Below are 13328 nucleotides of genomic sequence, written 5' to 3' on the forward strand. Positions count from 1 at the left end.
TCTAACGATTTAATTTCCTACATTGTAGATCTATCGTGGACCTGAAACGCGATATACGTTCCACAATCTGTGCTACGGCATCGACTACCTTTTCAAAGTGTGTCCAGTTCGAGTCCGCTCGAATGGAGAAGAAATTTACGGCCAATTTTCTCCCATACTGCATCACCAGTTGACGCCGCATCGAATATCATCCGCGAGCGCACATCAGCATGGTGGCAGCCATCACTCTCGTCATGGTCACGGTCATGACGAGGTTGATGGCGGAGGATCAACTTCATCGCCAAGGACCTACTTTGCTGGCAATGTAGTAAACAGTCGCGGTGAGTTGATTTTGATGAATGCCGCTGCCGGCAATCACAGCGGTTCGGTTGCGTCCGGGGTGAACTATAACGCTAGTAGTGTGAATCAAAACGGGGCAAACGTTCGGATCCAGAAGGGCACAAGCCTTGTTCAGATCGTTTCCAATTTGTTGGAAAATGACTCGAGCAAGGCCGTTGTGTTCGTTTTGGTCTTTATTGTGTTTTCCGTAATTGTGGCTGCATGTCTGAAGTAAATTTCCAGGATCAAAAACATTATCTAAAATGAAGAAAAATATCTGAAACGTGTATGTTTAATTTTATCTTCAATTTATAAAGCTGCATAAGTACATTTGCGTAACACGTCACCTTATACGAAAGCTCATACCTATGCTGGTAACGAATATAGCTTATACAATATACCTACTCACAGAGGCGCACACAAACATGCAGCTTTGTCTCTCTGTCACAAAACTGATATGTTTGGGATTTAGCTAAATCAATAATCAAGAAAAAAATCAGGACTTTTTAACTGAATTTTTATTTGTTTTGAAATCCCAAGTATGAAGAGATGATACAGAATGAATAATCAAACCAAAATGATAGGAAATCTATGCATCGGAAAATTATTGCTTTGTTGTCAACAAATTGTCTATGTTTACACGTACATATATGGCTATTTGCTGTTATCATTCTTGAGAGTCTTGTTCAACTTCAATAAAACATCAGGACTTCTAAGATCATTAGTCTTCTTGTTAGAGGTTTCATGATAAGAGCAACATACCTGTTATATCTGCTGTTGGAGAATGATACCTGAGCATACATCACAGAGTGGACAGATCAAGAAGTTTGTTTGGAAGTTCATTAAAAGTTATATGATTGATGTTATTTTGAGCTGGTTTGTAAATTGGAATCATCAGAAATTTAAATCGCTTAATGTTTTTCTTACGAGTGCCCTTTTAATCGACGATTTAAAATAATCAATAGTCGAGTTTTTTTTTTAACTTTCCACTCGTTGATGCTCTCTTAACAAATGTATTAAATAGAAAAAAAAATTGATTTACATTTACTTTGCTTCAATCGTTCTGTGGCTCTAAAAGTATGAGCACCAACACTTTTTTTCCAATCACTCTTTCTGAGTATCCCTTAACGAAAAATTCATCAAAAAATATTCGCGTAATATTACCCACATATAGTAGAATTTTGTGTTGTCAAGGTAGAGCTGAGAATTCCGCTTGGAAGATGTGTTAGTAAACTAAAAATATATGTTAAATTTGCTATATTGTTTATGTTATAAGGACAGTTGAACTGATACGAAATTGGTGTTAGTCGAACAATGCACGGCTTAAACTTTCGATATCAGTGTCCTGGAATGAGAGTGTCCTTATTATACGCTTATATAGGAAGCAAACTGAGTGAAGAAGCTTCTTTGATTTTTCCACTGTTTTGGTTTTGGGGTAGGTATCCGTTGAAATTTGTTTTTGTTTTGGCAATAGTCGATTAGTAGGAAAAACAAACAAGGTAAAAACAATTCCGTGGCTAATCCGTTAATGATATTGAAACTTATACTTCATTACCGATATCCACTATCTGGATCCAACAGAAAAATGAAAATAGCCTATAAAGATGAAATCTATAGTATTATTAAATATATGTAAAGCAAAAATAGAACAGATCAGTGGTACTTGTGAAACAAAACGACAAACAAATCTAAAATGGGCGTGTCCAAATATAGAACTTTGAGATAACAAAACAGCAAAAGCCTCAACAATTGCTAGAAACATAAACTACTACATAAACTACACAGATAATTAAAACGAAGAAAGGGGTCTTCGATCCCTAGCTCCCCGCCTCTAAAAATTTTCTTTCTCAAAAATGAACACAAATGGATAAAATTATAGAACTGCGCCGTAAGCATTCCAATTTTTCAGTTTGTTTTAAATACCACCTATCTGTATCATTACAATGTTTTTATTTTTTCAACACGAGTTTAAAAACGTACAAGCGAACAGAATACTTATAGCATCGATAAAGGAGGAAAATAAACATAGACAAGAAAGCCAATTGAAATATCCGTACTATTGAAGAAATCTCAGTGTTCTCAGCTGTATGACTTCGAAAAGACTCAAGAGCTCTGACCGTTCGTGGATACATCTCTGAACACGTTTGGCCAATGTTTGAAACAAATTCATTTTCCAGAGGACATGTCGGAGTATATTTACTCTAATCAAACATAATCTGTGCTTGTTTAACTATTCAATTCTTCTTTCTTACCGCAATCGCACTAGTGCGGTTTTCTCTCTATAAATAAATTCTATAAATAATTTATGTTTTATTTTTCACAGAGCATTGAAACTAGAAACATTAGACTCTCCTGAAAAAAAAAACCATAATTTGTGTGCAATTTTCTGTTTTCTCATCCCAAGCTTTTTAGAAGTGATATTTTTATAAAATATTATCAGGATTTTCATTTTTTTTTATTTGTTGCTCTTAAAGCATAAATTGAGTTACGTGTTTCACTTCGTTTAGTAGCTTTAAACAACCGTTGTATTAATTTCCTACCCGCGATTATTTATCTTATAATTTTATTTATACACAAAGGCAATTTTTTTTTTTGAAAATAGAAGAGAAGAAAAACCTCTGTTGTGGTGGTATAAGCTTGTATGTTGATAATTTTTTTATTTCACTTTCTCTCTCTCATTGTTGTCTAGTTTGTAAAACCGGTAAACACCATGCAATAATAAAAATATTGTCAACAATGCATTTTTTTTTTTGCTTTTTTTATATTTTACCGCAACTCTAAACACACCTAGTAAACATTATTTACACTCCAGATGTTTAGTTTATAATATTTTATGTATACCTTTGTTCTTTAGTAGGTTTTTTTAAAATGAATTGTTTCTGTCATATACTATACTTAAATAAACAAACAGCAATCAAAACGAAAATACCAGACAAACGATGGATGATACTGAATCTAATGTGTTATGTAAAGATGTATGCATGAAAACCAACCCAGGAATGATAAGTAGAAATAACTTGAACAAGAATCAAAAACAACGTAGAAAATTATTTAAAAAAAAACTGTATATTTCAGTCAATTGTTCTTTGTTTTTTTGGCGAATCAAATGTTTAGCATCAATCAAACTTCCAAGAATGCTGTCTGGATACACAGCTAGATAAGTATAGGAATGAATAAAAGTTTGAGCCCGGTTAGCTAAGAACATGAATGGCTTTAACTACCAATTTAATAATGATTATCAATAGCAAGAAGGAAGAAAGCAGCAAAAGCGCTAAACTACTAATACTTTTTGTATCCGAAAAAAAAACTATTATTCAGACAAGAGAATCACATTTACCTATTACAAAAAGAATACTAAACAGTATCTAGGTACAAGATGAATAACGAAAAACCAACTAATCTAGAAGAGGAGATCGAGTTATTGAGGGAACCGTGGAATTGGTTGACGATTTGACAAATTGTTGCTCGATGACTATGGCAATTGAATTGACAGATTCGGTAGAGAAATTATAGTAGGTTGTTAGACTGTTAAATTATTTTTTTCTTCGAAACAAAATAGAAAGAAAAAGAAAACAATAGGTACATCGATGTTAACAATGTCTGCTTTCTTGTGACACCAATAGGTTGACTTAAATAAAGGAATCTTTTGTACGGCGCAAGGAGCACAATTTTGTATGTACATAACACAGAAAAAAAGGTACAGAACCAAATCATGTTTTTAATTTTCTTGTTGAAAATATTGTTTCTCGAACCTGGAAAGTGGATAAATGGCATGTGCACGAGTGCGAGATGATGATACAAACGAAGTAGGAAATAAAACAAATGCAACTTGATAATAGAATGAAAATATTCGTAAATCTAGGTTTCTTGTATTAAATCTTTAGGCCTAGCGAATACAAAACAAATTAAATCCAACTATGATGATACGGCTGATTACGCAGAAGATAATAAGCAAAACAAGAAAGAAAGAGAAAAATATACACAAATATTATTAAAAGAACATCAACAACATTATTATTATTAATTATTCAAATGGGGGTTAGTAGCTGTGTAAATTTTACTAAAACAATTTGACATGAAACACAGATTTTTTTTTTTTGTAAAAAGGTAACTTCTATATTTCTGTTTTATTTTTTTTATAATTGGTTTATTATAAAGATGTTGCATCCTGTATTTTTCCCCAACAAAGCCAATTCTATTACTTTTATTTTCCTTCGCCCAAATAAACGCATAGGAAAACAGAACAACAAACTAGGATAGTTATATGCAAAACAATAAAATTTAAACCAACAAAAAAAACATTAAAAAAGGCGTGATTGAAAGGAGAGTTCGTCGATAGCCGAAAAAATTCGACTTAGATTGAACGACAAAAATACGGCCAAGAGAATAAATACGAAAAGTGAAGATGTGACCTAATAAATGTAAACGGGGCAATTGATAATTGAAACGATATGAACGAACAAAAATATGTCAGCAACATAAAATGGAAGCAAAAAAAAAAACGGTATAATATTGCAATTATAATGAACATAGAAAACATCCAATGGAGTACTGTATAACAAAAAAATATGATAACTGCAAGAACAACACACACACATACACGTATATATGAACAATTTAAAAAAATGGAAAATAAATTAAAAATATGTATGTTAAAACGTGGACATTAAGTATATAAACAACAAGAATATCTTAATATATATGAACAATATTTAATTTAACAGAAATATATTTTATGTAAAAAAATGATTTTAGTGTTTGTGTTGATTTCATAGAATGAGAAAGAAATTCCGTAGGACTCTGCTTCTTTTTCTTCTTCGTCTTGGCATTTTACCCTTTCGACAAAAAGTAAGTTCATCAAGATATTATAAGCGGGTTAGAGAAATGTGATGGTCTATATTTTACGTGCTGGAGTACCTAAAAAAATATGCTTTCCACCACAAATCGGTGACCGATTGACGATTTTGCGTGTTGACCAACATCGAAAACTACAGGTTTTCTTTTTTGCTTAAGCGACTACTTTTCGTTAGTCACATTAAGTTGTGATCGGTTGTCTAGCAAAGCCCTCGCAAATTAGATAAACCTCGACCCCAACCTCGACCTATACCCAAGGTTGCCGAAATAAATTCTGTGTTTTTGAGAAAAAAATTCTGACCTTCTGTGATTTTACCCAAAAATTCTGTGATTGATTTCTGTGATGCTATTTCCTTGAATATCATAGAAAATTCATGATAACTTGTGTCTTTTTCACATTTTAGTTGGATAAAATCAATTACCATTACCAATCTTATCATACTTTTCTAATTCTAAGTAAGACATCCAAATTTCATACAGTCATAAAAAAATATAATTTCGAAAATTCATTCAAAATTCAAAAATTCTGTGAAATCTGTGAAAATATCAAAATTCTGTGTTCTGTGACACAGATTCTGCGATGAAAATTTAAACAAAATTCTGTGAAATTACAGATTTTTCCGTGATTTCGGCAACCTTGCCTATACCTCGACTGTTATACTCTCTGGAGCCACCTTTTCGACTTTGAGTTATCAGATTACGTGAAATTTTCTGCTAGAAGACGCAAATGTATGTATGAAAAGTGTTCAGATAATAGTCAGGTGAGGGATAAATTTGCTCTTATATGTGTTATGAGCCTACTTGGTTGAATAGTTCTACTGAATCCAATCAACCGAAAGATTGGTTGAATTAAAGATAATCTTTTGACTGATTTGACAAGTTGCTTCAGTACAATTTTGATTTTTTGAGCAATTTTGTAAAAAAGGGAAGGAAATAGTGAAATTCATATATATTTGGCTGCATCTCGTTTACAGATGACCGCAATTAGGATGAATTGGAAGATAGCACCGGCGAAAACCTACCCCTAATGGGCCTTAGTGAGATGGTTTCTTCAACAAAAATTTCCAAATGCCAAAATTTGGTCTCACTTTTCATATACGAAAAACTCGATTATACCAAGTATTTCATTGAATCTTTAACGATACCTCGTTTAATGTTATTTTAATTTTTTTTTTGGTTTTTTAACCAATTGGCTTATTTATCTCCTTTGATTTTTTATTAGGGACCTTTTGAAACCTTGTTTGGCCAACGTTTTAAAATTAGTTTTGAGGACATAATGTATCCTTGCAACTATAAAGTATAATTTATCGCCAAAATTTGGCTTCTTCGTGCTTTCAAAATTTCATTGATAAAGGATAGCTAAACGAGGTATTGAAATACATACAGTGAAACCAAAATTTGGCAGAACCACTATCATCCGTAACTATCCGTAACGAGCGCAAAATTTTGGCATTGTACCACCATTATTGGGAACCATTTTACCGAATTTCGCTTAAAATGACTAAAACCATCGAAGGATTTACTCCAACAAAAGCAAAAGAACGTGTTCTTTTGGTATCAAAACAAGGTATCAAAATACTTTCAGTGAAACCAAAATTTGGCAGAACTGTGTTATCCGCATGAAGAAAATGAACGCCAAATATTAACATTGAATAATCTTTATTCGGGTATAATTCAAGGAATATTTAAATATTCCTTGGGTATAATTTTCGCTAAGAAAACATGATAGCAAACATGATGGTTGGCTCAAAATTTGCCAAAAAACTTTTTTGTTGATTGTGCAAAATGGACTGAAATCTATATGAAAAGTCCGTTGTTATACTTACTAACCGAATGAAAAATAGATTTTAATTTGTACGGAATATTGAAGGTATGTGGCCATTAGACCGCTGAAAATAATGACTTTTTTCTTCCATAAGTTTTTTCGATGTTTTTGGATCACCAAGCATCAGTGTAATATTTAAGATGATTTAAATGATTCCTTCGTTTAAAATTTGTATGGAAGAAGGAATTTTTGTGTATTAAATCATCCAGAAAATTCGAATAAGCTTGACCAAGCAAACCCCTCTAATAAAATAAATTAAATTAAATTAAACTAAGCTTAAAATGAAGTTTGTCTTTAATTCTTGGTTTTACCTATTCTTAAGCTTCATTTTTTTGCTAACATGAGAAGAAACTAAGCTTTTCATGGAAAAAGTTATAACCATTTCATGACCCGGTAAGGCGATTTGTTTTCGAAGCTGAAAAATTTGTGAAACGTTAACAAAAATAGACGGAGATGGCGCTGAACGAAACTACACAAATGGTTCGAATCTTCGCAAGCGCTAGCGTTTGATCCATAACTTGAGTGAAAATTCTTCACCATCAACAAAACTAAGCTGGTTTATTCATTATACATTTTAATAGTTTTGTGACAAGTTTAAATAAGATTTTCAGCTTTTTCGCTGCTTCCTCTCAGTTTTAAAAAAAACGTCATTGTTTGATCGAAGGTAGTTTGATTTTAGTTTTCAATTAGGTATATTTCTTTACTTAGCGATGTGGATAGCTAAAAGAATAGAATGAAAATGTCGCTTTCAAAGTTTTGGATAGTATCATCATAGGCGTAATTGTTACACCTGTTAGTTATTCAAATTAAGTATATCTGCAGGCGACATTCAAATTCTCTGTAAATATGTTCTTCTTCAGATATTCATCCCGAAAATCTCTGTAGAACAAATTAGGAAATCTTGAAAAGTTTTAATATCGAATACATGAAGTTTGGATTATTATACTTAAAAAACTGGATCAGTCGGAATGTATAGAATATTAAAGATTCTGAAAAAAGCTAACTTTCTGAAATTTAGAACATTCAGATACTGCTAATTTAAAATTAGGCCTTTGACATTCAGTGATCCAGTGGTAAGATTTTTGGCAAAATAGGAAATTTCAGAACAATTTAAGAAAATCTTAGATTCTCATAAATTTCAAATTAATTGCAAATGGAAATACACTGTTCTAGAATAGGGGAGATAAGGGCATGATGGCCACCTTAAGGAAAACGCTTATTTAACCATAGAAAATAGTTATAATATGGAGGTTACATTATTGTTTCGTGTTCAGACACTTGAAAAGCATATTTCCTAACGGGCTGAAACTTGAAAAACTAGATAAAAACGTTAAAAAATGCATTTTGAAAAATTTTGCCAAAAGCTGAAAACCAGCCACTGTAGGGGCATAATGAGAACCTCCTCTGGGGCAGTATAAGCATCATTAATCAGAGCATGATGAGCGTTTTCTGCCGGGGAATCTAGCAGCGAATTCAACTCAATGAAGTCAGGTGAGTCGTAGATTCATCAAACAAAGCCATAATAAAATAGGTCTGTTTGTAGAATTCAAACAATTCACACATTATGTTTCTGGTGCTTTGTTTGGCGGATGATGCTACTAGCCGTATAATGTAACAATCAAAAAAATCGATCATGAATTGTAAATGGAGAAAAAATCACCTCGAACAGAAATCGAACTTTAGTCTTTTAAACACCTTACCAATAAATCGTCGGATGTAAACTAGTCAAGTTGGGGCTCTATAAATCAATTTCAATTCACTGTTAGATTCTACAGCAGAAAATGCTCACCGTGCCTCGATCAGTGGTGCTCTATAAGCCTCGAGTCAACAAATTTAAGTAAAAACGTGTTTTAAAATTGATTAAAGTGAAAAATCAAAAATTTTATGATGGTAAAAATTGAGAAACCATGTGTACATCATGTTACAGTGCGTACATTATAGATCAAGGTTATTTTAAAGATCATAAGAGCTTATTTCGTGGTGCTCAAAAATTATAATATTTTCGTCACTTGAGAACCTAGCTGGTTTTTTTTAAATATATCTGTAAACATGATAAGGAGATTCCTTTTTTTTTGTGAAAAATTAATACTTTAGGAAGTACGAAACAAATCCTCATGAAAAATTTGTTTAAGAAAATACGTACTTTTGTAGAAAAGAGGAGTGCTTGTTATACCCCAGGTGCTTGTTATGCCCTTATCTCCCCTATGTGTTGGTATTGTGAAAGTATATGTATTGGGATTTCATTAATTTTAAATTTGAGAACTTTGAAGAATTGAATATTGAATTTTGATAACTTTCAAATGAAATATTTTTAATATTGAAATTAAAAATATAAAATTTGAAAAAAAAAAAAGGAAAAAAGTGATGGACCAACCGTATTTTTCAATCAATAACCGTAAAATGGTTTCAGTCACAGTAGAAAAATTTTGAAAAGTGGACTTAAAAGTTGACGTAGTTGACACATTTTCGCTTCTTGAGATTCTTAAAATACGAAACACAGAATTTTTTACGAATCTTCAAAGGCAACTGTTTTTCCAACTTTTCATCAATGTGCAATTTTTCAGACTTTCTAACACCTGAATTAAACTTTGCACTGGATTTTAAATATAATTACACGCAAGAAAACCACATTATATTCATAAGAAAGGAAATTTCATACCGGTTCTAGCGGTGTAACAACATAAAGGCTGCGATACTTTACAAAAATATGATATATATAAAACTCAAAGAAAATTCTGTCTATTTACAGTTTTTAATTTTAATTGTATAAAATTCTCATTAAGAAGGTCGAAAAACTTTGATTATTTGTGAAAAAATTCCACTTTCTCTACAAAATATTTTTTCCATGTTGATAGCTGACGCCTAGTTACGGGTTCTAAAATTTGTCCCGGCATTCCCGATTTGATACATGATGATGGTATTTACATATCTGTATTTTATCTACATTTCATCGAATAAAGTGTTTTTCCTATTCTAAAAATCCTGTATTCGATTAGCGATAATAAAAGCACTGTTAAATTGTGCAACGGTTTAGCTATACCTAGCTGAATTTAAATCAAATGGCACACCGTTTTTGAAAACTAATTCGATAGCACATTGTGTTAAAAATAGCGCAAAGTGCATGACAAGCCATGAAAGTACCAGTAATGACATGCCTGTAGCGAGCGAGCTGCAAATAGTGCATTTCGATCATTCCCCTGATCGACCGTGAACAGTTTAGTGTCATCGATTTACTGTCGTACTGTGGAAGCCTGAAGGATACGAATTCCTGATTCGTTGGAAAACCTACTGCAAATGTAATGTTTAAATTGATTATTTTATATGTTAGATGAATCATTGAATCTATTCAAATGACAAAATAGTATAATATTTATAGCATAAAAAAATAAGTATGATCTAAAAAACGGTTGATTGCATAACGATCAAGTGATGGATACAGCTTATTTCCACTGTTCTTTACCTTTCAGCTTACCATGGGAGGACACGCTGAGCCTAAAGTTCACATCTCGAACAATCTGCCCGAATCGCTGGTCAAAAAAATGAAAACTTTCCAGGTTTGGCCTTAAAAATGCTAAGCTTATGTACATGTTACTAAGGACAATATTTGAAAATTTCCAGGCTCACAACGATATTCCCGTATTTTTGAAGGGCGGACCAGCCGATAAAGTGCTCTTTATGACCACGGCAGCCCTGTGCGGTGTCGGTATCATCGGCATCCTGCGGTTTATCTACTCGGCTGGATTTGCCACCAAAAAGCCAGAATAATGGGTGGCAAATTTTCGAAGAGGTCAATGAGTACTGATTACTATGTAAAAGATAAATAAAATTTTATTTTTCAAAACCTTCGTCATCTAGTGAATGGAAACCAAAATAATCCATCGAAGTTTGAACCTAGCACCTAGTGGAACACATCTCAAGATTCAATTGTTTCAGAAAAAAATTAACTGATGAGAACTGTTATTCCATAAACTTTCACTGAATATTGGCACTTACCCTAAATGAATAAACAAAATTTCTTGATAAAAAAATTTCGATCATCGATGTGAGCATGTTCTCGAAATATGTTCCAAAACTTCATGAGTATAGTAACTAACGGAAAAAACTAGGGTTCCACCTTGCTGGAGTGAAGTTTTTCTATGGAAAACGATAGCTGTTCTAGTTTGTTGACCAGCTTTTTCATGTTGTTCTGGGATTGTGCCTCGTTGTTCGTGCCGGTATTGTTGCTCAGCGAACACTCGTTGCCCAGATCAAAGTGAAGCTTCGCTAGACTTTCCTGCTGTTCGCGGATGCTCGTCATCTGTTCCATCGTACAACCAGATCCTGCCAGGGTAAATAAAATTGTTATAAGGTATTTTTCTTTTTCTAAAATCGACAAGTGATACGAATGCAAAAATCCTTAAGGCAATGCGAAAGAAGTTATATTATTCTTATTATTAGATATGCTGTTAAGAGGGACACTTAATCGCATATTCTCGATAATCAATTTATTATTCCAAAATCGCATTCAAAATTGTTGTCAATAGCATTGAATTATCATAAAAAACGCTAGACGTAGGACCGGAGGAAAATAAACTAGATTATTTCTGCATTTATAAATCAACTTTGCTAAATACCGGCAATCTTTTATCTTATTTGGGCTTCGACGACAATTTACTTTACCCAACGAAATTTGGGGTAAATGACGAAATCTTTATTTTCGTGTTTTAATTACCTACTTACCTAGAAGAGTTGTACGAAGAGACGAAGCAACTTACCGAACGCTTTTAGCTTTCCCGAATGGAAATCCTCCAGCAAACCGAGCAGGGCCCGTTCCATGTGTCGCACGTCCGGCACTTCTGATATGAAAGAGTGATGCTTTAGTGGTCGCGAGGTAAAGCTGTGACTTTTGTTCAAACTAATCGAGCTACTGTTGGCAGTCGCAGCATTCGAGTGCTGGCGGCTGCTGCTGCTACTGGCCAGAAGCGAGTGATCAGAGGACCTATCGGTCCCCGTGTGGAGATTATATTGTGGTTGTTGCTGCTGCTGATTGCGCAGATTGTGCATGTTGCGCCGGGAACTAAGTGGAAAACTACTACTGTTGCTTGAGCTGATCTCGCTGTTTGGAGTGAGATCTACTTATGCGTGGGAATTTGATTTCGGCGCAGACATTTAGCAGCAGCCCAGCATCCCGAAACATACCACCAAATGAACAAATCATAGCGTAACAACAATAGCAATAAATGTTGTTTGAACCAAAAACAGAAATTATATCATGGTGCCACGAGATACCCAAAACATGAAAATAAAAGTTAAAAAAAATGAAAACGAAATGATAACATAGCTAAGATACGGGCATTCAAACTATTAAACATAAAATTTACAACTACATGGTGCTCACAATTTGGAGACATATCTAGTATGTATAAAGCTTTGGCATTTGTACCTCTTTGAATTTTTTTCGGTTTGGCCTTGGGAGCTTCCTGGTTTTTGCGTTCGTTGACGTAGTTCAGTCGGGCTGCTGGAGGACCATCGCTGCTTTGATTGTTGACCTTGCCAACACTCGCTGGATAGCTAGTGGAATTGTGGCTGCGACTGGTATCGCTGCTGGAGAAAATCTGAAACAATTCCGGAAACATTACTCGTTACCTTCGGGAAGATGACCTTTTTTCCAGAAAGTTGTAGGCGAAATGCAGTTGCTGATAGCAGAGCTTAAGTTTTCGACAGATGATGACTCACTCCATCGTATACAAACAAAGCGAATTTCAATTAACACGCCATACCTTATTGCTGAGCACGGGGGAGATTGGCGTTTGAATTGATTTGGCCTGGCCGCTTGACGATAGGTTGGTGATTGTGGCCTGGTCGTCCTCCTCGTCGTTGGACACCAGCTTCTGCCTTTCAACAGCAGCATCGTCACACTCCATCGCACCCGAATTTTTATTTTTCTCTCTCTATGGCCGAGTTTCAGTTGGTTTACTAAAACTATTAACGAAATTGTTTGAGGAGGATCCACTAAACTAACTAGAGACTCTCCTCGCAGGTGCTACGAGAAAAACTTTAAAATAATTAGGCAATCTAATGGCATTGGCCACTACCCACCCAGACGAGAAAACACAATCGAGATAAGCACATAAGCAGCACCACTCACGGTGGAAAACTCGAATGAAAACAAAAATGTTTGCTGATATTGATGTTGTTCGTGTGTCAAAAATGAGTTCTACATGCTCAGCTTGAAATCAGCTACAATGAGATACTGTTTACCCACTTACATGTCGGCATCTTCCTTGAATAGAATTCGTTCAAGCAGGTTCAAGCGAAAAATAGCTGCCCGTAAGCTAGTTGTTTAAAAAAA

The 13328-nt window shown here is 34.0% G+C and overlaps 2 protein-coding genes across 7 annotated transcripts in view; one reads left to right on the top strand and one right to left on the bottom strand.

Moving 5' to 3' along the window:
- The window catches only part of LOC129749762 (fibronectin type-III domain-containing protein 3A-like), a 124893-nt gene extending 119836 nt beyond the window's left edge, over positions 1-5057 (top strand). For all 5 annotated transcript variants that reach the window (XM_055744833.1, XM_055744834.1, XM_055744836.1 and 2 more), the window contains one exon: positions 29-5057. In XM_055744833.1, coding sequence (XP_055600808.1) covers positions 29-553 — 525 coding nt within the window. In that variant the 3' untranslated portion in view covers positions 554-5057. The remainder of the gene's footprint in view (positions 1-28) is intronic.
- A 5750-nt stretch (positions 5058-10807) lies between these two features.
- LOC129745534 (uncharacterized) lies at positions 10808-13176 on the bottom strand. 2 transcript variants are annotated; one of them, XM_055738653.1, is made up of 5 exons: positions 13076-13176; positions 12757-12958; positions 12420-12591; positions 11752-12108; positions 10808-11317 (listed from the first exon to the last, which is right to left on the bottom strand). In XM_055738653.1, exons 2-5 carry the CDS (start codon positions 12898-12900, stop codon positions 11100-11102), a joined length of 891 nt encoding a protein of 296 aa, XP_055594628.1. In that variant the 5' UTR covers positions 12901-12958; positions 13076-13176; the 3' UTR covers positions 10808-11099. The 2 variants fall into 2 exon arrangements, with proteins under 2 accessions (XP_055594628.1, XP_055594627.1); XM_055738652.1 differs by having other exon boundaries at positions 12757-13019; positions 13076-13127.
- Between the last annotated feature and the right edge of the window lie 152 nt (positions 13177-13328).

Source organism: Uranotaenia lowii, chromosome 2, assembly GCF_029784155.1.
Source record: "Uranotaenia lowii strain MFRU-FL chromosome 2, ASM2978415v1, whole genome shotgun sequence".
Classification (NCBI taxonomy): Eukaryota; Metazoa; Arthropoda; class Insecta; order Diptera; family Culicidae; genus Uranotaenia; species Uranotaenia lowii.